Below are 27,718 nucleotides of genomic sequence, written 5' to 3' on the forward strand. Positions count from 1 at the left end.
CGCCTTATATAGGCCCTTGAAAAAATTATTTAAAAAAACCACGCCTTGTATAGGCCCTTGAAAAAATTATTTAAAAAATCCACGTCTTGTATAGGCCCTTGAAAAAATTATTTAGAAAATCCACGCCTTGTATAGAGCCTTAAAAAAATTATTTAAAAAAATCCACGCCTTGTCTAGAGCCTTAAAAAAATTATTTAAAAAAATCCACGCCTTGTATAGAGCCTTGAAAAAATTATTTAAAAAATCCACGCCTTGTATAGAGCCTTAAAAAAATTATTTAAAAAATCCACGCCTTGTATAGAGCCTTGAAAAAATTATTTAAAAAATCCACGCCTTTTATAGAGCCTTGAAAAAATTATTTAAAAAATCCACGCCTTGTATAGAGCCTTGAAAAAATTATTTAAAAAATCCACGCCTTGTATAGAGCCTTGAAAAAATTATTTAAAAAATCCACGCCTTGTATAGAGCCTTGAAAAAATTATTTAAAAAATCCACGCCTTGTATAGAGCCTTGAAAAAATTATTTAAAAAATCCACGCCTTGTATAGAGCCTTGAAAAAATTATTTAAAAAATCCACGCCTTGTATAGAGCCTTGAAAAAATTATTTAAAAAATCCACGCCTTGTATAGAGCCTTGAAAAAATTATTTAAAAAATCCACGCCTTGTATAGAGCCTTGAAAAAATTATTTAAAAAATCCACGCCTTGTATAGAGCCTTGAAAAAATTATTTAAAAAATCCACGCCTTGTATAGAGCCTTGAAAAAATTATTTAAAAAATCCACGCCTTGTATAGAGCCTTGAAAAAATTATTTAAAAAATCCACGCCTTGTATAGAGCCTTGAAAAAATTATTTAAAAAATCCACGCCTTGTATAGAGCCTTGAAAAAATTATTTAAAAAATCCACGCCTTGTATAGAGCCTTGAAAAAATTATTTAAAAAATCCACGCCTTGTATAGAGCCTTGAAAAAAATATTTAAAAAATCCACGCCTTGTATAGAGCCTTGAAAAAAATATTTAAAACATCCACGCCTTGTATAGAGCCTTGAAAAAATTATTTAAAAAATCCACGCCTTGTATAGGCCCTTGCGCCTTGTATAGGCCCTTGAAAAAAAATATTTAAAAAATCCACGCCTTGTATAGGCCCTTGAAAAAAATTATTTAAAAAATCCACGCCTTGTATAGGCCCTTGAAAAAAATTATTTAAAAAATCCACGCCTTGTATAGGCCCTTGAAAAAATTATTTAAAAAATCCACGCCTTGTATAGGCCCTTGAAAAAATTATTTAAAAAAATCCACGCCTTGTATAGGCCCTTGAAAAAATTATTTAAAAAATCCACGCCTTGTATAGGCTCTTGAAAAAATTATTTAAAAAATCCACGCCTTGTATAGACCCTTGAAAAAATTATTTAAAAAATCCACGCCTTGTATAGACCCTTGAAAAAATTATTTAAAAAATCCACGCCTTGTATAGACCCTTGAAAAAATTATTTAAAAAATCCACGCCTTGTATAGGCCCTTGAAAAAATTATTTAAAAAATCCACGCCTTGTATAGAGCCTTGAAAAAATTGTTTAAAAAATCCACGCCTTGTATAGAGCCTTGAAAAAATTATTTAAAAAATCCACGCCTTGTATAGAGCCTTGAAAAAATTATTTAAAAAATCCACGCCTTGTATAGAGCCTTGAAAAAATTATTTAAAAAATCCACGCCTGGTATAGAGCCTTGAAAAAATTATTTAAAAAATCCACGCCTTGTCTAGAGCCTTAAAAAATTATTTAAAAAAATCCACGACTTGTCTAGAGCCTTGAAAAAATTATTTAAAAAAATCCACGCCTTGTCTAGAGCCTTAAAAAAATTATTTAAAAAATCCACGCCTTGTATAGAGCCTTGAAAAAATTATTTAAAAAATCCACGCCTTGTATAGAGCCTTGAAAAAATTATTTAAAAAATCCACGCCTTGTATAGAGCCTCGAAAAAATTATTGAAAAAAAAATTTTAAAAAATCCAATTATTTAAAAATTCCACGCCCTGTATAGAGCCCTGAAAAAAAAATTCTAAAAAATCCTTGCTTGTGGATGATCTTTGAAATAGTGGCCACGTTTTACCTGAACCTTGATTTTTTGTTTGTTTTTCTATTTGGTTATGCAGCGACATTGAACAGGATATTGTTCATGAAATTTTATTTATAACCCACCAAAGCCAACTTCGGAATTTTTTCATTTTTCCTTATCCTTGACCTTGAGTTTTTTGTTTGATCAAACACAAAGGGAATTGTTACCCTTTATGGAGAGAAAAAAACAACAACAATGGGAGACAAAGCGACACGAAAAGGAAATAAAATAAATAATTCCGCCTCTTAGAGGAACGTATCCCGCCGAATGAAGTCATTAATGAATTTTAAATGGGCAGGCAGATTTCTATAAAAGGATGGCGCACGAAGCTAACGGCGAGAAGTCTATTTGAAAAAGTGTAACTGAGTGAAACGAAAATTCTCGAAATGGCATTTTGGGCAACAGTGAATAGTAAAAATCCCACACCACCGAAAATCACCCCCGTCTTGAATCCGAATCAGCGTCAATTTCTGCAGGATGAAATTACCTATCAAAATAAAATTAATTTTCTTGCGGAAAATGTGGGAGCAAATCTCACGGATTTTTATGTACGCAAGGAAGAGGTTATCGACGACCCGGAACTATTGGATAAACACGACTCCTTCTATCATAACACCAAAAGCCTGTTGGTTCTCTTTCAAATTATGGGTGTTATGCCGCTACATCGTAATCCCCCAATACGGGGAATACCTCGCACAGGCTACTCGTGGAAATCGAAGCAATTCTTTTGGGCCCTTTTTGTGTATATTATACAGACAAGTGTGGTCGTGATGGTGTTACGGGAGAGAGTCATCCACTTCAAGGAGGGTCCTGACAAACGTTTCGATCAGGCCATTTATAATGTCATCTTCATTAGTTTGTTATTCACCAATTTCCTGCTACCCGTGGCCAGTTGGAGACATGGCCCTCAAGTGGCGATTTTCAAAAATATGTGGACCAATTATCAATTTAAATTTTATAAAGTCACGGGATCGCCAATTGTGTTTCCTAATTTATATCCCCTCACCTGGGGTCTGTGCATTTTTTCATGGGTTTTGAGTATTCTGATAAATTTGTCACAATATTTTCTTCAACCGGATTTTAAATTTTGGTATACTTTTGCCTATTATCCGCTGATTGCTATGCTGAATTGTTTTTGTAGTTTGTGGTAAGTTTGAATTTTTTCCTATGGAGGTCAAAATATTTTTTTGAAACTTCACTAGGTATATAAATTGTACGGCCTTTGGCATTGCCAGCAAGGCCTTGTCGGAGAATTTACGCAAGACTCTGAGAGGAGATAAGCCGGCAGAAAAATTAAGTGAATACAGATATTTGTGGGTGGATCTCAGTCACATGATGCAGCAATTGGGTAAGTCTCCTCAAGGACCCAATATATTTTTTTGAAGGCGTGGATTTTTGAAAAGCAATTTTTCAATGGTCTATACGAGGAGTGGATTTTTTAAAAGCAATTTTCAAGGGTCTATACAAGGCGTGGATTTTTTAAACTTAATTTCTCAAGGGCCTATACAAGGCGTGGATTTTTTAAACTTAATTTCTCAAGGGCCTATACAAGGCGTGGATTTTTTAAACTTAATTTCTCAAGGGCCTATACAAGGCGTGGATTTTTTAAACTTAATTTCTCAAGGGCCTATACAAGGCGTGGATTTTTTAAACTTAATTTCTCAAGGGCCTATACAAGGCGTGGATTTTTTAAACTTAATTTCTCAAGGGCCTATACAAGGCGTGGATTTTTTAAACTTAATTTCTCAAGGGCCTATACAAGGCGTGGATTTTTTAAACTTAATTTCTCAAGGGCCTATACAAGGCGTGGATTTTTTAAACTTAATTTCTCAAGGGCCTATACAAGGCGTGGATTTTTTAAACTTAATTTCTCAAGGGCCTATACAAGGCGTGGATTTTTTAAACTTAATTTCTCAAGGGCCTATACAAGGCGTGGATTTTTTAAACTTAATTTCTCAAGGGCCTATACAAGGCGTGGATTTTTTAAACTTAATTTCTCAAGGGCCTATACAAGGCGTGGATTTTTTAAAAACAAATTTTCAAGGGTCTATACAAGGCGTGGATTTTTTAAAAACAATTTCTCAGGGGGTCTCCATACAAGGCGAGGATTTTTTAAAAACAAATTTTCAAGGGTCTATACAAGGCGTGGATTTTTTAAAAGCAAATTTTCAAGGGTCTATACAAGGCGTGGATTTTTTAAAAGCAAATTTTCAAGGGTCTATACAAGGCGTGGATTTTTTAAAAGCAAATTTTCAAGGGTCTATACAAGGCGTGGATTTTTTAAAAGCAAATTTTTAAGGGTCTATACAAAGCGTGGATTTTTTAAAAGCAAATTTTCAAGGGTCTATATAAGGCGTGGATTTTTTAAAAGCAAATTTTCAAGGGTCTATACAAGGCGTGGATTTTTTAAAAGAAAATTTTCAAGGGTCTATACAAGGCGTGGATTTTTTAAAACCAAATTTTCAAGGGTCTATACAAGGCGTGGATTTTTTAAAACCAAATTTTCAAGGGTCTATACAAGGCGTGGATTTTTTAAAAGCAAATTTTCAAGGGTCTATACAAGGCGTGGATTTTTATACCCTTCACCACACTGTGGTACAGGGTATTATGTCTTTGTGCATGTGTTTGTAACAGGCAAAAGGAAACGAGATAGACATATGGTTCCTTTTGAGAATATGCCTAGAATCACTTTCTGAGTCGATTTACGCATGTCCGTCTGTCTGTCCGTCCGTGCATGTATTTTTGTGAACAAAGTACAGGTGGCATTTATGATCCGATTTGGATGAAATTTGGCATAGGTCAGTTATTTGGCCCAAGGACGAACCCTATTGAAATTGGGAAAAATCGGATCAGATTTAGAATTTAGATTTAGAATTTGGCACAGGGTAATGAATTAAGCCTAGAATGATGTGTGCTGAGTTTCATGAAAATCGGTTCAGATTTAGATATAGCTCCCATATATAGTTTCGTCCGATTGTATGTAAATGGTGCACCAAAGTCCCTATATATCTTTCGATTTGCACGGAATTTGGCACAGCGTAATGAATAAAATATAGAATTATTTGTGTTAAGTTTCCTGAAAATCGGTTCAGATTTAGATATAGCTCCCATATATATTTTCGTCCGATTTAATGTAAATGGTGCACCGAAGTCCCTATATATCTTTCGATTTGCACGAAATTTATCACAGCGTAATGAATAAGGTCTGAAAAGATGTGTGTTAAGTTTCGTGAAAATCGGTTCAGATTTAGATATAGCTCCCATATATATTTTCGTCCGATTTTTTATAAATAGTGCACCAAAGTCCCTATATATCTTTCGATTTGCACGAAATTTGGCATAGCGCACTGAATTTGGTCAAGTTTCGTGAAAATCGGTTCAGATTTAGATATAGCTCACATATATATTTTCGTCCGATTTTATGTTAATGGTGCACAAAAGTACCTATATATATTTCGATTTGCCCGAAATTTGACACAGCGTACTAAATTAAGTCTAGAGTGATGTGTGTTAAGTTTCGGGAAAATCGCTTCAGATTTCGATATAGCACTTACATATGCATATGTATTCGTCCGATTTTACATAAATGGTGCACCAAACTTCTAATGTTTGTCCGATTAACACGAAATTTTGCACAATTTGTGACGATATTGCGTTTTTTTGAAATAGGTGCAGATGCAGAAATAGCTTCCATATGTATTTCGAACGGTTCGGTTCGGAATAAAAATCCGCGGAAAGAGGTAGTTGTGTAGGGTATTTTATGGTCAGCTTCGTCCCACTATACTGCTCCTACGAACTTTGAAAAATTTTTTTTTTAAATCCGCACCTTCTATGAACCCCTGAAAAATATTTATTCCCTCTTTTTTCTCCCTTCCAGGTCGAGCCTATTCCAATATGTACGGCATGTATTGTCTGGTGGTCTTCTTCACCACCATCATTGCCACCTATGGTTCGTTTAGTGAGATCCTGGATCATGGTGCCACCTATAAGGAGGTCGGGCTCTTTGTCATCGTTTTCTATTGCATGGGCCTGTTGTATATCATCTGTAATGAGGCTCATCATGCTTCACAAAAAGTCGGTTTTGATTTTCAAACTCAGCTGCTGAATGTCAATTTGACAGCTGTCGATACAGCCACCCAACGTGAGGTGGAAATGTTTTTGGTTGCCATTGCAAAAAATCCACCCACAATGAATTTGGATGGTTATGCGACGATTAATAGGGAGTTAATAACATCGGTAAGTGGAGGGTGAAATGTGGAGGAGGGATATACAGTGGTCGACATAATTATTTTATGTAATTTTTTTCTATTTTCCAGAATGTCTCCGTAATGGCCACATATTTGGTGGTCCTGCTGCAATTCAAAATCACCGAACAAAGGGGACTTCGTTCACAGCAGACCACAGCCATATCGTAAAGGCGAAACACACAATGGGGCATTGAAAGATAATTTCCTGAGGACTTTAAAATAGAAATAATAAAATGTATAGATTTAGAAAATTATAATAATAAATAGATAAATAGATTAACAGGACCTTAAACCGCTCTTTTTAAATTATTTTACACCACACACAAAAGCCTTGAAAATATATTTCATCGGGAGCTACCAACAAGTTGGCAAATACATTTTTACGTCAAGATGTGTTTAGTTGGTATGAGAATCCTATTTGGGCGCCATCTATGTGCCATAAACGTGAACTAGTAATAACACATATAATATGCTTGAGGCGCCACCTGCACACCACCTCCGGAACAATTTCACATGAAGTCCAGACACCCTCCTTTTACCACACAACATAAAAAAACTGTACAGTCGCTGGGACAAATCAGTTGGGTTGGGTCTTGAAAAAATTATTTTTAACAAATACTCAACTCGTTAAGGCCCTTGAAAAATTAATTTTAAAAAAATCCATGCCTCGTATAGAGTCTTGAAATTTATTTTTATACCCTTCACCACACTGTGGTACAGGGTATTATGTCTTTGTGCATATGTTTGTAACAGGCAAAGGGAAACGAGATAGGCACATGGTTCCTTTTGAGAATATGCATAGAATCACTTTCTGAGTCGATTTACGCATGTCCGTCTGTCCGTCCGTCTGTCCGTCCGTCCGTCCGTCTGTCCGTCCATGTATTTTTGTGAACAAAGTACAGGTCGCATTTTTGATCCGATTTGGATGAAATTTGGCATAGGTCACTTATTTGGCCCAAGGACGAACCCTATTGAAATTGGGAAAAATCGGTTCAGATTTAGATATAGCTCCCATATATATTTTCACCCGATATAGGCACCAAAGTAGCTATATATCATTCGATTTGCACGAAATTTGGCATAGCGTACTGAATGAGGTCCAAAATGATGTGTGCTGAGTTTCGTGAAAATCGGGTCAGATTTAGATATAGCTCCCATATATATTTTCGCCCGATATAGGCACCAAAGTACCTATATATCATTCGATTTGCACGAAATTTGGCATAGTGTACTGAATTAGGTCCATAATGGTGTGTGCTGAGTTTCGTGAAAATCGGTTCAGATTTAGATATAGCTCCCATATATATTTTCGTCCGATTTAAGGTAAACGTGGCACCAAAGTACCTATATATCTTTCGATTTCCACGAAATTTGGCATAGCGTACTGAATTAGGTATAGAATGATGTGTGTTAAGTTTCCTGAAAATCGGTTCAGATTTAGATATAGCTCCCATATATATTTTCGTCCGATTTAATTTAAATGGTGCACCAAAGTCCCTATATATCTTTCGATTTGCACGAAAGTTGGCACATCGTAATCAATTAGGAATATAATGGTGTGTGTTAAGTTTCCTGAAAATCGGTCCAGATTTAGATATAGCTCCCATATATATTTTCATCCGATTTAATCTGAATGGTGCACCAATGTCCCTATATATCTTTCGATTTGCACCAAAGTTGGCACAGCGTAATGAATTAGTTATAGAATGGTGTGTGTTAAGTTTCCTGAAAATCGGTTCAGATTTAGATATAGCTCCTATATATATTTTCGTCCGATTTAATGTAAATGGTCTACCAAAGTCCCTATATATCTTTCGATTTGCACGAAATTTGGCACTGCGTTATGGATGAGGTCTGGAATGATGTGTGTTAAGTTTCCTGAAATCGTTGAAATTGGTTCAGATTTAGATATAGCTTCTATTTCATCTGTTGAATATGCTCAAAGTGGTGAAGGGTATCATATAGTCGGCCCCGTCCGACTTTACTACTTTCCTTACTGGTTTTTATTTAAAATTTGTATTATTATTTCACATTATAATCGAAAAAGCAAATATATATCCAGTGTTTAGTTCATGGGTCCATGGCAATCGCTTGCTGAGAACGCAATCCCCTCTGTTCCGTAATTTTAAATTGCAGCAGCACTACCAAATAAGTGGCCATAAATGATACATTCTAGAAAAAAATATAACAAAAATATTAAATTAAAAATAAGGTGTCCGAACATCCCATCCCCTCTAACCTACCGATGTTATCAATTCCCGATTAATATTGGCATAACCATCCAAATTCATAATTGGCGGATTTTTCGAGATGGCTACCAAAAACATTTCCACCTCTTTTTGGGTGGCCGAATCGACAGCTGTCAAATTGACATTTAACAGCTGGGTTTGAAAATCCAAACCGACCCTCTGCGAAGCATAATGGGCCTCATTGCAGATGATATACAGCAAGCTCATGCAATAGAATACGATGACAAAGAGACCGACCTCTTTATAGGTGGCACCATGATCAATAATTTCACTCAACGAACCATAGGTGGCAATGATGGTGGTGAAGAAGACGACCAGGCAATACATGCCATACATGTTCGAATAGGCACGACCTGAGAAGAAACAACAACAAACAAACAAACAAAAAAAATTATATAAAGTTCGGAAAGTTTACCCATTGCTTAGGACTTACCCAACTGCTGCATCATGTGACTCAAATCCACCCACAAATAACGATATTCGGTTAATTTTTGTGCCGGCTTTTCACTTCTCAGCGTCTTTTGCAAGGATTCGGATAAGGCTCGACTGGCGGTGCCAAAGGCATTGCAATTGATGTACCTAAAAATGAAGGCCAGAATCATTTTTCAAGGGTGCGATTTTTTTATTAAAGCGTGGATTTTTTTAAATCAAATGTTATGGGTCCTTCAGAAGCGTGGAATTTTTAAAATTACATTTTAAGGGTCCTACTGAAGCGTGGATTTTTTTAAACTAAATTTTAAGGGTCATGCAGAAGCGTGAATTTTTTAAAATTAATTTTTAGGGATCAGCCATAGGCGTGGATTTTTTAAAATTAATTTTTAGGGATCAGCCATAGGCGTGGATTTTTAAAATTCATTTTTAGGGATCAGCCATAGGCGTGGAGTTTCTAAATAATTTTTTCAAGGGTCTACATAAGCCTTGGGTCTATACAAGGCGTGGAGTTTTTAAATAATTTTTTCAAGGGTCTACACAAGCCTTGGGTCTATACAAGGCGTGGAGTTTTCAAATAATTTTTTCAAGGGTCTAACCAAGGCTTGGGTTTTTAAAATTGATTTCTCAAGGGTCTACGCAAGCCTTGGGTCTATACAAGGCGTGGAGTTTTCAAATAATTTTTTCAAGGGTCTAACCAAGGCTTGGATTTTTAAAATTGATTTCTCAAGGGTCTACACAAGCCTTGGGTCTATACAAGGCGTGGAGTTTTCAAATAATTTTTTCAAGGGTCTAACCATGGCTTGGATTTTTAAAATTGATTTCTCAAGGGTCTACACAAGCCTTGGGTCTATACAAGGCGTGGAGTTTTCAAATAATTTATTCAAGGGTCTAACCAAGGCTTGGATTTTTAAAATTGATTTCTCAAGGGTCTATACAAGGCGTGGATTTTTAAAATTGATTTCTCAAGGGTCTAACCAAGGCCTGGATTTTTAAAATGGATTTCTCAAGGGTCTATACAAGGCGTGGATTTTTAAAATTGATTTCTCAAGGGTCTATACAAGGCGTGGATTTTTAAAATTGATTTCTCAAGGGTCTAACCAAAGCCGGGATTTGTAAAATTAATTTTTCAAGGCTCTAACCAGGGCCTGGATTTTTAAAATTAATTTCTCAAGGGTCTATACAAGGCGTGGTTTTTTAAAATTGATTTCTCAAGGGTCTATACAAGGCGTGGATTTTTAAAATTAATTTCTCAAGGGTCTATACAAGGCGTGGATTTTTAAAATTGGTTTCTTAAGGGTCTAACCAAAGCCTGGATTTGTAAAATTAATTTTTCAAGGCTCTAACCAGGGCCTGGAATTTTAAAATTAATTTCTCATGGCTCTAACCAAGGCCTGGATTTTTAAAATTGATTTCTCATGGCTCTAACCAAGGCCTGGATTTTTAAAATTAATTTTTCAAGGCTCTAACCAAGGCCTGGATTTTTAAAATTGATTTCTCAAGGGTCTATACAAGGCCTGGATTTTTAAAATTAATTTTTCAAGGCTCTAACCAAGGCCTGGATCTTTAAAATCAATGTTTCGCCGTTTTTTTACTCACCACAAACTACAAAAACAATTCAGCATTGCAATCAACGGATAATACGCAAAGGTATACCAAAATTCAAAATCCGGCTGCAGGAAATATTGCGACAAATTTATCAAAATACTAAGAGTCCATGAGAAGATACACAGGCCCCATGTCAGAGGATATAAATTCGGAAAAACAATTGGTGTTCCGGTAACTTTTAAAAATTTCAATTGATAATTGGTCCACATATTTTTGAATATGGCAACTTGAGGACCATGCCTCCAGCTGGCCACGGGTAGGAGAAAATTTGTAAACAGCAGACTGATAAAGATGACATTATAAATGGCCTCATCGAATCGAGTCTCCGAATTGGTTACAAATTTATTCACCCTCTCCTGCAGAACAAATATCACCACTGTTGTCTGTATGACATAGACGAACATGGCCCACAACACCTGCTTCGAAGTCCACGAATAGCCGGTACGTGGTAAATTCGGTTTTGGGGGATTGCGATGTATTGGCATGACGCCCATAATTTGAAAGAGTACCAAAAGACTTTTTGTCGTGTGATAGAATGAGTCGTGTTTATCCAATAGCTCCGGATCATCGACCGTTTCCTCTTTGCGTACATAATAATCCGATAGATTGGCATCATCATTGTCCGCCAGGAAATGTAATTTGTCCCTATATCTCAGCTCGTCGTGCAGAAATTGTTTCTGACTTGGAGTTAAAGCAGGCATAACCCGAGGTGAAGTAGTTTCGCGGCTGGCCACTGTTGCCCAAAAGGCCATCGTTGAGTATCCTTTGAGAGGTTCGCGAGAGGTTCAAATGACAAGAATTAAAATCGGAAAATTACTGTTGCCTCTACGCTGCGGGTGTTGTGCTTAAATACTATCCTGATTGCCATTGTTTGTTTTTCTATGCCATTGCTATTTTCCGAACTTTTCAAGTTTGTCTGAATTAATTATTCCGCCAAAAGGGGAGGAATTTTTTAGTTTTGTTTTCCTTTAAAGGTTATTGCTGGTTAAACATAAATTGCAATAGCCCAGGGTCAAGGATAATAAATTACGACGAATAATAAAAAAGGGGGTCAGTAGAATATAGTCAGGTTGAGGTCAGTAATTTAATAAATAAAAGGTTGTGGCCTGTAAATATGCATTTAAATAACAAATAAAATGAATAGACCCTTGAAAAAATTATTTAAAAAATCTTCGCCTTAAATAGACCCTTGAAAAAATTATTTAAAAAATCCACGCCTTAAATATACCCTTGAAAAAAATTATTTACAAAATCAGCGCCTTAAATAGACCATTGAAAAAATTATTTAAAAAATCCTCCCTCTAAATATACCCTTGAAAAAATTATTTAAAAAATCCTCGCTTTAAATAGACCTTGAAAAAATTATTTAAAAAATCCTCGCCCTAAATAGACCCTTGAAAAAATTATTTAAAAAATCCCCGCCTTAAATAGACCCTTGAAAAAATAGGCCCTTAAAAAATCGACAACTCTTTGAGAAAAAAATTATTTAAAAAAACCCTTCGGTTGGGTTTAAAAAATCCAGGCTATGATAATTTTCTTTTAATCCTCCCAACTCCCGTCCCTGATATGGTAGAAACGCATAAAATTGCATGTCAAATTTTGTATTTGATTACAAAGCAGGACATAATGCATTTCAAGTGTAATAGCCATGTCTGATTAATTAAAACAATTCAGACATGCACAAGCTTGTTTGTTATACAGCAAACATCGTTCTCCTAGGACAGTAGCTATTTTACCATCTAAGCCATTGGGTCTCAATCGCAAATCGCAAACCTCTAGAAAATGAGTGGTGCTCCCCAACCTCCCCCCGGAATAGGAAAATCATCCGAAGCTTGGCCCGCCCAGCCACCGGAAAAACCTCGCCGAAAAGTGACATTGTGGTTCCTCACAGTTGAGGGTTTTGAATATTTCAAATTATATTTGGCCACTTGCTGTAATCACTGCTATGTGTATTTGGTGAAGGAGGGTCTCATCTGGGTGGAAAGAATATTTTGGCTCATTCTCATAGCCGTATCGCATTATGCCTCAATTTATATTGCAATGCAATCGATAGATCGTTTCCTAACGAAAAATGCCTATATGGGTATTGAGCGGGACTATTTCAGTTGGAATACTTCGTTGCCGAGCTTGACTATATGTCCCATGGAGCGTTTGGATCGGGAGCTTTTCAATGAATATTGTCAGTGAGTATGAGGGGATTATGGAAAGCATTTTATTCAAAGGTCGTGGCGTAGATTTTTTGAAATTAAACTTTCAAGGGTCCCACATAGGCGAGGATTTTTTTAAATTAATTTTTCAGTGGTCTTATAGGGGCGTGGATTTTTTAAATTTAATATTTTATGGGTCCTACAGAGGCGTGGATTTTTTAAATTTAATATTTTAAGGGTCCTACAGAGGCGTGGATTTTTTAAATTTAATATTTTAAGGGTCCTACAGAGGCGTGGATTTTTTAAATTTAATATTTTAAGGGTCCTACAGAGGCGTGGATTTTTTAAATTTAATATTTTAATGGTCCTACAGAGGCGTGGATTTTTTAAATTTAATATTTTAAGGGTCCTACAGAGGCGTGGATTTTTTAAATTTAATATTTTAAGGGTCCTACAGAGGCGTGGATTTTTTAAATTTAATATTTTAAGGGTCCTACAGAGGCGTGGATTTTTTAAATTTAATATTTTAAGGGTCCTACAGAGGCGTGGATTTTTTAAATTTAATATTTTAAGGGTCCTACAGAGGCGTGGATTTTTTAAATTTAATATTTTAAGGGTCCTACAGAGGCGTGGATTTTTTAAATTTAATATTTTAAGGGTCCTACAGAGGCGTGGATTTTTTAAATTTAATATTTTAAGGGTCCTACAGAGGCGTGGATTTTTTAAATTTAATATTTTAAGGGTCCTACAGAGGCGTGGATTTTTTAAATTTAATATTTTAAGGGTCCTACAGAGGCGTGGATTTTTTAAATTTAATATTTTAAGGGTCCTACAGAGGCGTGGGTTTTTTAAATTTAATATTTTAAGGGTCCTACAGAGGCGTGGATTTTTTAAATTTAATATTTTAAGGGTCCTACAGAGGCGTGGATTTTTTAAATTTTATATTTTAAGGGTCCTACAGAGGCGTGGATTTTTTAAATTTAATATTTTAAGGGTCCTACAGAGGCGTGGATTTTTTAAATTTTATATTTTAAGGGTCCTACAGAGGCGTGGATTTTTTAAATTTCATATTTTAAGGGTCCTACAGAGGCGTGGATTTTTTAAATTTCATATTTTAAGGGTCCTACAGAGGCGAGGATTTTTTAAATTTCATATTTTAAGGGTCCTACAGAGGCCTGGCTTTTTTATGAATTACTTATTCAAGTGCCCTACAGAGGCGTGGATTTTTTATGAATTATTTATTCAAGTGCCCTACAGAGGCGTGGATTTTGTATGAATTATTTATTCAAGTGCCCTACAGAGGCGTGGATTTTGTATGAATTATTTATTCAAGTGCCCTACAGAGGCGTGGGTTTTGTATGAATTATTTATTCAAGTGCCCTACAGAGGCGTGGGTTTTGTATGAATTATTTATTCAAGCTTCCATACTTTTTCATTATTTCCAGATCCCATTACATTACGGGCAAAAATCAAGACGACCTCTGGGATCTGCTGGAACATCTGGCCAATTCCACGTATATGAATTTTCAAGATATTCCCAATCATAGTAGCTTGGATCGCACTCTTGATAAACTACAGTTAAAACCTAATAAATATATGGAATTAATATATAATCTGACGGTGGACCATACCCTAAATCCTGTCGATAAGCTGAGAATACGTTGCATCGACAATGATGAATATATACACTCCCGACAAGTGCTTACCGAATATGGCCTCTGTTATTTAACGAACAACAATATTGATGATCGCTATTCATCGAAGTATTTGCTATTCGGAGTAATGCCCGAACCAAATGAATATGAAATTAAACATAATGTCCGGAAGATACAAATGGGTTCATATCCGGATAAATATATAGATTTTAATTTTATTGGTTTCCAGTCACCAATTGATGTGAGTATCTTAAGGGGGGGAGGGGTAGGAGGAAGGCTTGGGAAACTTGAAGAAATTTAAATATTTGATTTCGTTTCTTACAGGTCTATGCCCATAGCTCCTATGAGGTCATGAAGGTGGACAATAATTATGGTTATACCACTGAAAATCTCTACTACGAACCCTTCTCACCGGAAATCACCACGGATCATAATTTTGAAACGTAAAGTCCCTAATACCATTACAGGACCTTCAAATACTAATTATTTTATTAAATTTTTTTTTATAGGGGAGCCAGTGTCCGCCAAAGGAACTGCCGTTTCAGCCACGAGTCTAATCTAACCCATTTTCCGATTTATACGAAAAATATTTGCATGCAGGAGTGTCGTTTAAATTTGGTCTACAAAATGTGTAAATGTATACCGCACTTCTATCCCAATCGACGTAAGTGACCCTTAAAATGTTATTTACGTGCTTAAAAAATTATTTAAAAAAATCCAAGCCGTATATAGACCTTTGAAAAAATGACTTAAAAATCCAAGCCTTATATAGACTCTTCAAAAATTTATTTAAAAAATTCACGCTTTATATAGACCCTCGCTTGAAAAAATATTAGTTAAAAAATCCACGCCTTAGAAAGCCTAAAAAAATCTTATTTAAAAAATCCACGCCTATTGAAGGTGCTTGAAAAAAATTATTTAAAAAATCCACGCTTTATATAGACCCTCGCTTGAAAAAAATAGTTAAAAAATCCACGCCTTTTGAAGGTGCTTGAAAAAAATTATTTAAAGAAATCCACGCCTTATTGAGACCTCTGTACAATTTTTTTAAACATTCCACTCTTTTATAAACACTTGAAAAAAAATTTTTTATTAAAAAGTCGATCCTTTTTATTTTCAGTTCCAATACCCAAGCCGGTTTGCGATTTCAAAACTCTGAGGGAATGTATGCCGCAGCATGAAGCTTATTTTCTGAAATTATATCGGGAGAGACCCAATAGCAATAAACTGGACATGGCCCCGTGCTATTGTGAACAGAACTGCAAGGGATCGGTATTGAGTCTTAAGGTTTCGGTATGTAGGAAATATCCACTATTTTGAAATTTTGATATAATACATAATCCCTCCTTGTAGTTATATACCCGCTCAAAACAACTATATGGTAGTTATGGTGCAACAATGACGGAAAAGGAATGGCCCACTGTGCGCTATAAGCGAGAGATTTATTTGACATTTACCGATTTAATGGGTAAACATTTTTTTAAAAAAAAGTCTATCTTAGGAATTTTTTTTTTAATTTGTATTTCATTTTTTGTTTCAGTTTACATTGGTGGTACGGCCGGATTTTTCTTGGGCTTTAGTGTATTGGGCGCCATTGAGATTTTCTATTTTTTCACAATGCGTTTACTGTTCCATTTGTTTGGCTATAAAATATAAATATTTTTACCTGAATTAAATATTGAATACTTTTTGCACTATTTTTCATATTAATAAAACAATTTTTGATTATTCACATAAATTCTGAAATTCTTATTTTTTAGAAATTTTCAAGGTTCAAGGCATGGATTATAGCTTTGTGAAGCCCCAAGAGTTTGTAAAGCGCGAAATATTGGTCCTAGACCCTTCTTTAAGTGTGCCGATCGTCATATCTCGACTAACTGAGTCGATCTAGACATGTGTGTTCGTTCGTCCGTCTGTCCATAATAATTTGTAAACACGATACAGGCCACAATTATGGAGCAATCTTCACAACATTTTGCATGTAGGATGGGTTCTGGCCCATGAAGACCCCTATTGGTTTTGGCGTGGATTTTTTTATACCCTACACAACTATGTTGTCAGGGTATTATAGTTTTGTGCAGCCCCAAGAGTTTGTAACGCCGCGAAATATCGGTCCTAGACCCTCCATTAAGTGTACCGATCGTCATATCTCGACTTGCTGAGTCGATCTAGACATGTGTGTCCGTCTGTCCATTATAATTTGTAAACACGATACAGGCCACAGTTATGGACCAAGCTTCACGAAATTTTGCATGTAGGATGGGTTCTGGCCAATGAAGACCCCTATTGGCTTTGGCGTGGATTTTGTTTACCCTACACAACTATGTTGTCAGGGTATTATAGTTTTGTGCAGCCCCAAGAGTTTGTAATGCCGCGAAATATCGGTCCTAGACCCTCCATTAAGTGTACCGATCGTCCTATCTAGACTAGCTGAGTCGATCTATACATGTGTGTTCGTCCGTCCGTCTGTCCATTATAATTTGTAAACACGATACAGGCCGCAGTTATGGACCAATCTTCACAAAATTTAGCATGTAGGATGGGTTCTGGCCCATGAAGACCTCTATTAGTTTTTGTAAAGATCGGTTAATATTTAGGGGATGAAATGGACAAATACCGCAATTATGGGCCAAACATCGCAAATTTTTACATGGAGAAGGAGATTGGGCCAAAGAATAAGCATGCCTGTTTTGATAAAGATCGGTCAATATTTAGCGTGTCAAATGAAACCTGACTTTTGTGTGAAAAATTACAAAATTTGTATTCTATGGGGAATATATTTGCCCCTGAAGGTCATAGACCCGAGAAGTTGATAGTATATCCAAGAGAAGTGGTTGACCTTTAAATTGATACGAATTATATGGTCGTATGTACTCGGATGTGGGAGTTACACTTAATAATATATATAGCGCTGATCGCTTTAAAATGTTCCATGACGTTCCAATTATGGTCAAGTATAACGCCTATAATTTTCACTGATGATCAGATAATAATTTTGGGATAAAGTGGACCAAAAACTTTTTTTTTGGTCCATAGGCCACAATTGAAAGCCGAACATCACAACACAAATCACGGTGAAGGTAATCTGGACAAGTAATTAGAAGGACAGTACAGAATATTAGTAGTATTCGGAATATATGTAAGTCTAAGGAAGAGGTGCTGTTGACCTCCAATCGGGCAAGAGGGTGCAAATATCACGAAATATTGCCCAGGCTAGGAATAAATATCCGCAGATGGTTAGAGTTCCGTGGTAGTTGTGTAGGGTATCGTATTGTCGGCCCCGTCCGACAATACTGCTCCGCTCACTGGTTTAAAATTATTTTTTTCAAGGGTCCAAACAAAGCGTTGATTTTTATCCCCTTCACCACTCAGTAGTACAGAGTATTATGTCTTTGTGCATATGTTTGTAATAGGCAAAAGAAAACGAGATAGACATATGGTTCCTTTTGAGAATATCCATAGAATCACTTTCTGAGGCGATTTATGCATGTCCGTCCGTCTGTCAATGTTAAATTGTAAACAAAGTACAGGTGGCAGTTATTATCCGAATTGGGTGAAATTTGATACAGCACATTTGCTTGGCCAAGGACGAACCCTATTGAAATTGGGAAAAATCGGTTCAGATTTAGATATAGCTCCCATATATATGTTCGACCGATTTAAAGTAAATGGTGTACCGTTAGGGACATATCTTTCGATTTGCACGAAATTTGGCAGAGCGTAAGGAATTAAGTGTAGAGTGATGTGTGCTAAGTTTCGGGAAAATCGGTTCAGATTTAGATATAGTTTCCATATATATTTTCGTCCGATTTAAGGTAAATGGTGCTCCAAAATACCTAAATATCTTTCGTTCAATTTCATGTCAATGTTCTTTCGAAAAGGCGATGTCTGTTAGGAGACTATATAGAACATACCCATAGTTTTGAAGGGAATCATATCGTCGGCCCAGCCCGACTTTACTATTTTCCTTACTGGTTTAAAATTATGTTTTAAAGGACCTTAAAAGGCGTGTATTTTGTTAAAATACATTTTAACCCACCTGGGGTACCTCTTTTCATCACCCGATGAAATTGTGAGCTAATATGTGCCGCCAAAAAAATTATAAAAAATGGGTTGAGGCGTCGGGTTGGGCGCGGAAAACCAAACCTATTATGAAAAAGCAAACCAAACGACACCTGCAAACGTATAAAGGACCACAATCTGCGAACCTGCGCTTGGAATGTGCGTTGTACAGAAAAGGCGCAGTGTTCGCTTTGGCGGATGTACTCAAGAAGTATAAAGCCGATATTATTGCCTTACAGGAAACGCGATGGAAAGGGACTGGCGTAAGTAAATCAGATGATTAAGCACTGTATTATAGCTGACATGAAATGAGACATGAATTTGGCTGCGGATTTATGGTTAATAGGAGAATAAAAGACCTCGTCTCCAGATTCACTCCAGTGGATGAGCGAATTGCTATAATCCGTATAAAAGCAAAGTTCTTTTACATCAGTCTCATTTGCGCCCATGCTCCGACCGAAGATAACGATGAACAGACCAAAGACGTATTTTACGAGCGCCTAGAAATAGCATATGATCGTTGCCCTGACCATGATATTAAAATTCTGCTAGGAGATTTTAATGCAAAAATCGAAAGGGAAAATATCTTTGGTCCCACCGTTGGAAAATTCAGCCTCCATGAAGAAACATCCGACAACGGCATGAGGTTGATTGACCTCGCGGCAGCAAAGAACATGGTAATTAGCAGCACCATATTCATGCATCTCGATATACACAAGGCCACCTGGATTTCTCCCGATCGAACAACGAGAAATCAAATTGATCATGTTGTTATAGACGGAAGGCATTTATCCAGTATTTTAGACGTCCGAGGAGCGAATATGGATTCGAATCATTACTTTGTGGCAGCCAAGGTTCGCATCCGTCTTAATGTAGCAGCAAAGGTGCGATCTAATGCAACACGGAAATTTGATGTCGAAAAGCTGCAATCACAACAGGTAGCCGAGGCATAATCCGCTCAACTTACCCAAATGCTTGACGAAAACACTTCTTGTCCCGATAATAGTATAGAAGCACAGTGGCAGAGAATTGCCCACTCCCTACGAACTGCACCAAAAGCAACACTCGGGTACCAAAGACCACCATCAAGAAATCCGAGCGTGAAAAACGCAGCGTATAGGGCAACACTGCGGACAGTAGCAACACGTAATGCGATGGAGAACTATCAGGGGAAGAGGAGAGATGAGAAACGTGTTTTCAGAAAAAATAATAAAGAACAAGAAATACGGGAGCGTCAGCAAATCGAGATGTACAGGAGTCAGAATGAAGTCCGAAAATTCTATCAACGGGTAAAACACCAAACTGAAGGCTTTGGTTCAGGCACATCCTCCTGTACAGATGAATAAAGAAACCCGGTGACACATCGACACATTCCACCTATTCGTCGACTATAAAGCCTCATTCGACAGCCCTATCCGTTCAGAGGTGTTTAAAGCCATGTCTATGCTCGGCATTCCTGCAAAATTAATACGGCTATGCAGGATAACTTTATGTGGCTCAAGGTCAGCAGTTAAAGTAGGAAAGGACTTATCGGAGCCTTTCAATACCGAACGAGGATTCAGACAATGTGACAGTTTGTCGTGTGATCTTTTTAACATTCTGCTGGAAAAGGTTGTACGAGACGCAAAGGTGAACAGAAATGGCACTCTGTACACCAAACAACATCAGTTACTCACCTACGCCGATGACATCGATATAATGGGTTGAACATTGCGAGCGGTAATAGCCACATTTGAACAAATTGAGAAGGAGTCTACCAAAGTGGGTCTGACAGTAAACGGCGAGAAGATCAAGCTGATTTTATCAACGCGCAAGACGTCCAGTGGACTCTGACCAACTGTGGTACTTGACAACTACAGCTTCTAGGTAGTTAAAGATTTTATATACCTTGATACCGCCATAAAAAAAAAACGAATGACATCAGTTTTGAAATTCGGAGAAGGATTGTGATGGCCAACAGAGGCGTGGATTTTTTAAGGGTCTATTAAAGGCGTGGATTTTTTAAATAATTTTTTCAATGGTCTATTTAAGGCGTGGATTTTTTAAATAATTTTTTCAATGGTCTATTTAAGGCGTGGATTTTTTAAATAATTTTTCCAAGGGTCTATTTAAGGCGTGGATTTTTTAAATAATTTTTTCAAGGGTCTATTTAAGGCGTGGATTTTTTAAATAATTTTTTCAAGGGTCTATTTAAGGCGTGGATTTTTTAAATAATTTTTTCAAGGGTCTATTTAAGGCGTGGATTTTTTAAATAATTTTTTCAAGGGTCTATTTAAGGCGTGGATTTTTTAAATAATTTTTTCAAGGGTCTATTTAAGGCGTGGATTTTTTAAATAATTTTTTCAAGGGTCTATTTAAGGCGTGGATAATTTTTTCAAGGGTCTATTTAAGGCGTGGATTTTTTAAATAATTTTTTCAAGGGTCTATTTAAGGCGTGGATAATTTTTTCAAGGGTCTATTTAAGGCGTGGATTTTTTAAATAATTTTTTCAAGGGTCTATTTAAGGCGTGGATAATTTTTTCAAGGGTCTATTTAAGGCGTGGATTTTTTAAATAATTTTTTCAAGGGTCTATTTAAGGCGTGGATTTTTTAAATAATTTTTTCAAGGGTCTATTTAAGGCGTGGATTTTTTAAATAATTTTTTCAAGGGTCTATTTAAGGCGTGGATTTTTTAAATAATTTTTTCAAGGGTCTATTTAAGGCGTGGATTTTTTAAATAATTTTTTCAAGGGTCTATTTAAGGCGTGGATAATTTTTTCAAGGGTCTATTTAAGGCGTGGATTTTTTAAATAATTTTTTCAAGGGTCTATTTAAGGCGTGGATAATTTTTTCAAGGGTCTATTTAAGGCGTGGATTTTTTAAATAATTTTTTCAAGGGTCTATTTAAGGCGTGGATAATTTTTTCAAGGGTCTATTTAAGGCGTGGATTTTTTAAATAATTTTTTCAAGGGTCTATTTAAGGCGTGGATAATTTTTTCAAGGGTCTATTTAAGGCGTGGATTTTTTAAATAAATTTTTCAAGGGTCTATTTAAGGAGTGGATTTTTTAAATAATTTTTTCAAGGGTCTATTTAAGGCGTCAATTTTTTAAATATTTTTTTTTTCAAAGGTCTATTTAAGGCGTAGATTTTTTAAATATTTTTTGTTGAAGGTCTATTTAAGGCGTGGATTTTTTAAATAATTTTTTTCAAAGGTCTATTTAAGGCGTGGATTTTTTAAATATTTTTTTCAAGGGTCTATTTAAGGAGTGGATTTTTTAAATAATTTTTTCAAGGGTCTATTTAAGGCGTCAATTTTTTAAATATTTTTTTTTCAAAGGTCTATTTAAGGCGTGTATTTTTTAAATATTTTTTGTTGAAGGTCTATTTAAGGCGTGGATTTTTTAAATATTTTTTTTCAAAGGTCTATTTAAGGCGTGGATTTTTTAAATATTTTTTTTCAAAGGTCTATTTAAGGCGTGAATTTTTTAAATAATTTTTTCAAGGGTCTATTTAAGGCGTGGATTTTTTAAATAATTTTTTCAAGGGTCTATTTAAGGCGTGGATTTTTTAAATAATTTTTTCAAGGGTCTATTTAAGGCGTGGATTTTTTAAATAATTTTTTCAAGGGTCTATTTAAGGCGTGGATTTTTTAAATAATTTTTTCAAGGGTCTATTTAAGGCGTGGATTTTTTAAATAATTTTTTCAAGGGTCTATTTAAGGCGTGGATTTTTTAAATAATTTTTTCAAGGGTCTATTTAAGGCGTGGATTTTTTAAATAATTTTTTCAAGGGTCTATTTAAGGCGTGGATTTTTTAAATAATTTTTTCAAGGGTCTATTTAAGGCGTGGATTTTTTAAATAATTTTTTCAAGGGTCTATTTAAGGCGTGGATTTTTTAAATAATTTTTTCAAGGGTCTATTTAAGGCGTGGATAATTTTTTCAAGGGTCTATTTAAGGCGTGGATTTTTTAAATAATTTTTTCAAGGGTCTATTTAAGGCGTGGATAATTTTTTCAAGGGTCTATTTAAGGCGTGGATTTTTTAAATAATTTTTTCAAGGGTCTATTTAAGGCGTGGATAATTTTTTCAAGGGTCTATTTAAGGCGTGGATTTTTTAAATAATTTTTTCAAGGGTCTATTTAAGGCGTGGATTTTTTAAATAATTTTTTCAAGGGTCTATTTAAGGCGTGGATTTTTTAAATAAATTTTTCAAGGGTCTATTTAAGGAGTGGATTTTTTAAATAATTTTTTCAAGGGTCTATTTAAGGCGTCAATTTTTTAAATATTTTTTTTTTCAAAGGTCTATTTAAGGCGTAGATTTTTTAAATATTTTTTGTTGAAGGTCTATTTAAGGCGTGGATTTTTTAAATAATTTTTTTCAAAGGTCTATTTAAGGCGTGGATTTTTTAAATATTTTTTTCAAGGGTCTATTTAAGGAGTGGATTTTTTAAATAATTTTTTCAAGGGTCTATTTAAGGCGTCAATTTTTTAAATATTTTTTTTTCAAAGGTCTATTTAAGGCGTGTATTTTTTAAATATTTTTTGTTGAAGGTCTATTTAAGGCGTGGATTTTTTAAATATTTTTTTTCAAAGGTCTATTTAAGGCGTGGATTTTTTAAATATTTTTTTTCAAAGGTCTATTTAAGGCGTGAATTTTTTAAATAATTTTTTCAAAGGTCTATTTAAGGCGTGAATTTTTTAAATAATTTTTTCAAGGGTCTATTTAAGGCGTGGATTTTTTAAATAATTTTTTCAAGGGTCTATTTAAGGAGTGGATTTTTTAAATAATTTTTTCAAGGGTCTATTTAAGGCGTGGATTTTTTAAATATTTTTTTCTAGGGTCTATTTAAGGCATGGATTTTTAAAGAATATCTTTTCTAGGGTCTATTTAAGGCGTGGATTTTTTAAATATTTTTTTTTCAAAGGTCTATTTAAGGCGTGGATTTTTTAAATATTTTTTGTTGAAGGTCTATTTAAGGCGTGGATTTTTTAAATATTTTTTTTCAAAGGTCTATTTAAGGCGTGGATTTTTTAAATAATTTTTTTCAAAGGTCTATTTAAGGCGTGGATTTTTTAAATAATTTTTTTCAAAGGTCTATTTAAGGCGTGAATTTTTTAAATAATTTTTTCAAGGGTCCATTTAAGGCGTGGATTTTTTTAATAATTTTTTTCCAGTCATACATAAGGCGTGGATTTTTTTAATAATTTTCTAAACTAATTTTCAAGTTAATTTTAAAAATCAAAACACGTACGTACATTTTTTATTTATTTTTTTATTTAAAGTTTTTAGTTTCAAAAAATATTTTTAATTTTATTTTCGTTTTATTAGTAGTGCCTCTTTTTTATTTAAAATATTTTTTTTGTATATTATTATTTGATTTAATTTAACATGTCTTCATATATAAGAATACAAAAATAATTTTTTCTTAACATAAGTATTTTTTGTTGATTTTGTATTTTTTTCTTTCATAAAAAAAAACATTTTCACTATTCGATTGGTCGCATTAAATTATTATCATTAAAAAATATAAATGTCATAAAAATAAACTTATATTTAAAAAAATAGAATTTATTAAATTACACAATTTTTACTCTCCGCTTGCTCTCTTCTTGTTTGATTGTGAACAATTACTATAGTTTTTTGCTGAGTGTGCCGAGGCAGTGTAGTCTTTGTAGGATGGCAACACTGTACTCTCTCCCATTCTTTTACTCTTTTGACATACGGTGGAAGCTGAGGTAAGAGAAGCAAATTTTTTTGGGAGAGTAATTACTTTCTCTCTCCCAAAAACATGTGATTCTCTCAATTAAGCTTTCAAAGTCTGCCAAAAGAGTAGCAATCTCGTTTTGTTCTTTCTCTCCTCTCCTTTGTCCTCTCTTCTATATTCTCTTTATCTCCTATGACTTAATTACAAGAATAACAACATTTTTGCTTATAATACTCATAGCTGCATAGCTTGGCCTTGACGGCCCACGCACAGTTGGTAAAGACATCGGTGCAGGGCAGGACAATGGCATCATCATTCTGCAATTGTTCATAGCGGAGATCTGGAAAGAAAAGTGGAATAACATTTTTATAAAATATTTCAAAAAATCTCTCTCCACCCACCTTCACATTTGTGGGTATTACAGCTCCTATATATTGGCTCCCGAATGGAATAACGGCATTTATTGGACTCCTTCAGGGCATTTTCCTGTTCATTGTATTCCAAACATTTCACCGAACGTCTTTGGGTGCCGCCATCACAGGTTTTGGTACACTAAAATAACATAGAAAACAAAAAATAAATTAGCCAAACGTTCCAAAAAATAAATTGCAAGCCCTTTCTCCCTACCTCCGACCACTCCGAATAATGCCATCTGGGTCCACAATATTCCACCTCTTCGTGGGAACATTTCTCCACCGTGGTGGGTTTCAATTCCGGCTTACATTCATCATCCTCCAAAATCAATTGATTTTCAATACACAAAACCTGTCGACTACGGGTCAAATTGAAACAGTTACCATTGCAGGGTGACCATGGCCCGGCAAACCATTCTCCCGTATCACATGATTCCTCACGATCACATATCCTTGTTGTCTCCGGAGCATTTCTTATATCACATCTTTCCGGATTCGATTTAGTACGATCACAATAGACGGTACGATATTCTGTGCCTGGACCACATTCCGACGAACAATATTGATTCCAATCGGACATTAGCCATATGCCAGCCTTATCACGATTCGTTTTATTATTCGAGTGAGCCGCATTGGGGCTGAGACCATGCATGCGATAACGAGCATTATTGCTACGATGTCTATTCTTGGGACAATCACAGGGTTTCTTAGCCACTGGCTTCTCTTCCATACAAGCGGCGGCATCAACATGTACCACAACGCCGGATGCCAATTCTTGAACACAATTAATCTCTCGTTCCCTCACTCCAGCCTCTCCATGATGGCAGCGACATTCTCCCCAATCTTCTAGACGCCAAAAAGCGGGGCAGGGTTGCGTGTTACATCTCAGGAGATTTTCATTTATGATGGGCTTCTCGGAATGGGCACATCTACGCTGTGAATAATAACGCAAGGGATTTTCGCGCACACATTTTACAATCGGTGATTGCATACCTCCTCCGCAGGACTTTGAGCAAGCGCTGAAGCCTACAACTTTCCAGTTATAACGACGTTTACGCACCGGACGATTGGCCGTGATAATGGCTTCATCATTGGCCGACTTCAAAAAGCCATCAGTTTCCACGGACACCTCATTTTCTTCGGAGTCGGAAGTAATCGGTAGCAGGTATTCGTATTTAATACCAGGGTTAACGGTTTTACTGTAGATCTGTAAAAAATACAAAAATACAATTTTGTTTTCAATTCCTTTCTTTCTATTCACAGATGGAGTCAAAGTCTACGTAATTTGGGTTCGACACGTATATTCTCCGTGGAGTGAAACCTCTTTTCTACTCACCATCAATTCCAAACTCTCTCGAATGGGGCCGGTACACGTTACCCATTCGGTAACACCTTCACTTTGTTCCTGTAAACTATCCAAACGATGATAATCGAAGACGGCACCAGCAGCCTCGTATACACCACTTTCCGACATTGTGTTATCGCCATTGAAAACATATTTCTGATCTTCAGTACGTAGCACTAAACAGAGGTAGAAGAAAAGAGAAAACAAATTGACATAACCTCAAATTTTTAATGAAAAAAATCCCCTACTTACCCAACAAATTCATGCTATTCTTCAATTCAGTTATAGAAATATTCGAAGCTCCAGCTGGAATTATGGCCACATGTATATATGCATCTTCGGGTAGTGGATCACGTGTATAGAGTCCGGTCAGAGGACGACATAAGAGACCACCACATGCTACAGCGCCGCTATTTGCCGATAAACCGGTGACAATGCCACCAGCATGAATTGCCTAAAATGAAAAAGAGAAGAAATTAAAAATAAAATGTGTGAAACAGAGAAGAATATCTAGTGCAAGATGCTTGACTGAAGAGATAAGCATTCCTCCGAGATTCCTGGAATAAATAAACTCAATAATCTTCAGAGCAGAGCTGAATGTTAGCGGACGTGTCCACAGGTTGGGGATACTGGCAAGCCCAATATTATTCATTGGGTAGCTGTGAGTATAAATAAATAATCGCGGACAATGAGAGGGTCACGGAAGAGAGTCTCGGAGTAAATGACCGACGAGGCGAGAATGTCGCCTCCTAATACCCAGTCAGGGTCTCCTAATGATACCTGCGCGCCTCTACAAGTTTTTACTGGCGTAGCAACCGTAAGTGGCTATGCCATGGCTGACCTCAAGTCCTCACTCCGAAAACTTTCTATGGAGCCGCCCCTCTTCTTCAAAAAATAAATATGTTAACGGAATGCGATTTTTTGACTGATGTTGGTGTGGTTTCCTTGGCATCCACAACCTCGAACTTTACAAGGTCAGTTCCTAATCAACTTCAACAAGTTTCTTCAGGCTTAGCTGTCGTTAGAGGCTATGGCATAGCTGACCTCAAGTCTTTATTCAAAATACTTTCTATGGAACCGACTTTTAAACTTATTCCTCCTTCTTCAGAAAATAAATATGTTATGGAATGCGATTCTTCGACTGATGTTGATGTGGCTGCCTTGGCAACCTCAGCCTCGAACTCCACAAAATCAGATCCAAATCAACCTCCACAAACGATGACAACCAGTGCCAATTTACGGAAGATTCTTTTGCTTCTTCAAACTCCGTCACTCATACGGACCTTTTCATTGACCATATTGAGGAAACCACACTCATCTTTGGGATCACAATTCCTTGACAGACGGGGATAGCGCTACGAATACCACTGTGATTAACACTACGGTGATTTACACAATGCATATCCCACTGACTCCTCCACATCTAGGGGAATCTTCCTGGCGAGGATTAAAATCCCAACTCCATCTTCAGGGCGTGGAGGCAGCTGACCTTTGAAGTAGAGGCATCCACACTCATCTCTGGTATCACAAACCCTTGGCAGACGGCGAAGGTGCTATGGATACCACTGTGATTAACACAATGGATATCCCAGTGAATCCTCCAAATCAAGGTAAGTCTTCCTGGCGAGGATGAAAATTCCAACTCCATCGCAGCGAAGTCTCGAGACTTTTAAAACAAATGGCCTTTGAAATAGAGGCATGTGCTGATGACCTTCCCATCGAAACGATGAATAAATCATCGGCACAAGACACTACCAAACGCGTCAA

The 27,718-nt window shown here is 35.9% G+C and overlaps 4 protein-coding genes across 4 annotated transcripts; 2 read left to right on the plus strand and 2 right to left on the minus strand.

Annotated features, from left to right (window-relative positions):
• The first annotated feature begins 2,497 nt into the window (after positions 1-2,497).
• On the plus strand, positions 2,498-6,526 carry LOC133338882 (gustatory and odorant receptor 21a-like). Its single transcript, XM_061547010.1, has 4 exons — positions 2,498-3,258; positions 3,314-3,459; positions 5,989-6,347; positions 6,428-6,526. The coding sequence occupies exons 1-4, from the start codon at positions 2,498-2,500 to the stop codon at positions 6,524-6,526; spliced, it is 1,365 nt and encodes a 454-aa protein (XP_061402994.1).
• Positions 6,527-8,428: 1,902 nt separating this feature from the next.
• LOC133338892 (gustatory and odorant receptor 21a-like) lies at positions 8,429-11,396 on the minus strand. Its single transcript, XM_061547021.1, has 4 exons — positions 10,636-11,396; positions 9,041-9,186; positions 8,602-8,960; positions 8,429-8,530 (listed from the first exon to the last, which is right to left on the minus strand). The coding sequence occupies exons 1-4, from the start codon at positions 11,394-11,396 to the stop codon at positions 8,429-8,431; spliced, it is 1,368 nt and encodes a 455-aa protein (XP_061403005.1).
• A 1,030-nt stretch (positions 11,397-12,426) lies between these two features.
• LOC133338901 (uncharacterized) lies at positions 12,427-15,766 on the plus strand. The gene is made up of 5 exons (XM_061547033.1): positions 12,427-12,827; positions 14,237-14,687; positions 14,771-14,889; positions 14,956-15,110; positions 15,567-15,766. Exons 1-5 carry the CDS (start codon positions 12,427-12,429, stop codon positions 15,764-15,766), a joined length of 1,326 nt encoding a protein of 441 aa, XP_061403017.1.
• Positions 15,767-24,388: 8,622 nt separating this feature from the next.
• Positions 24,389-27,249, minus strand: LOC133338911 (thrombospondin type-1 domain-containing protein 4-like). Its single transcript, XM_061547044.1, has 6 exons — positions 27,235-27,249; positions 26,204-26,405; positions 25,943-26,127; positions 24,821-25,813; positions 24,595-24,745; positions 24,389-24,533 (listed from the first exon to the last, which is right to left on the minus strand). The coding sequence occupies exons 1-6, from the start codon at positions 27,247-27,249 to the stop codon at positions 24,391-24,393; spliced, it is 1,689 nt and encodes a 562-aa protein (XP_061403028.1). The 3' UTR covers positions 24,389-24,390.
• Between the last annotated feature and the right edge of the window lie 469 nt (positions 27,250-27,718).

Source organism: Musca vetustissima, unplaced genomic scaffold, assembly GCF_032173495.1.
Source record: "Musca vetustissima isolate MV318-11 ecotype Yass unplaced genomic scaffold, APGP_CSIRO_Mvet_v1 utg24453, whole genome shotgun sequence".
Lineage (NCBI taxonomy): Eukaryota > Metazoa > Arthropoda > Insecta > Diptera > Muscidae > Musca > Musca vetustissima.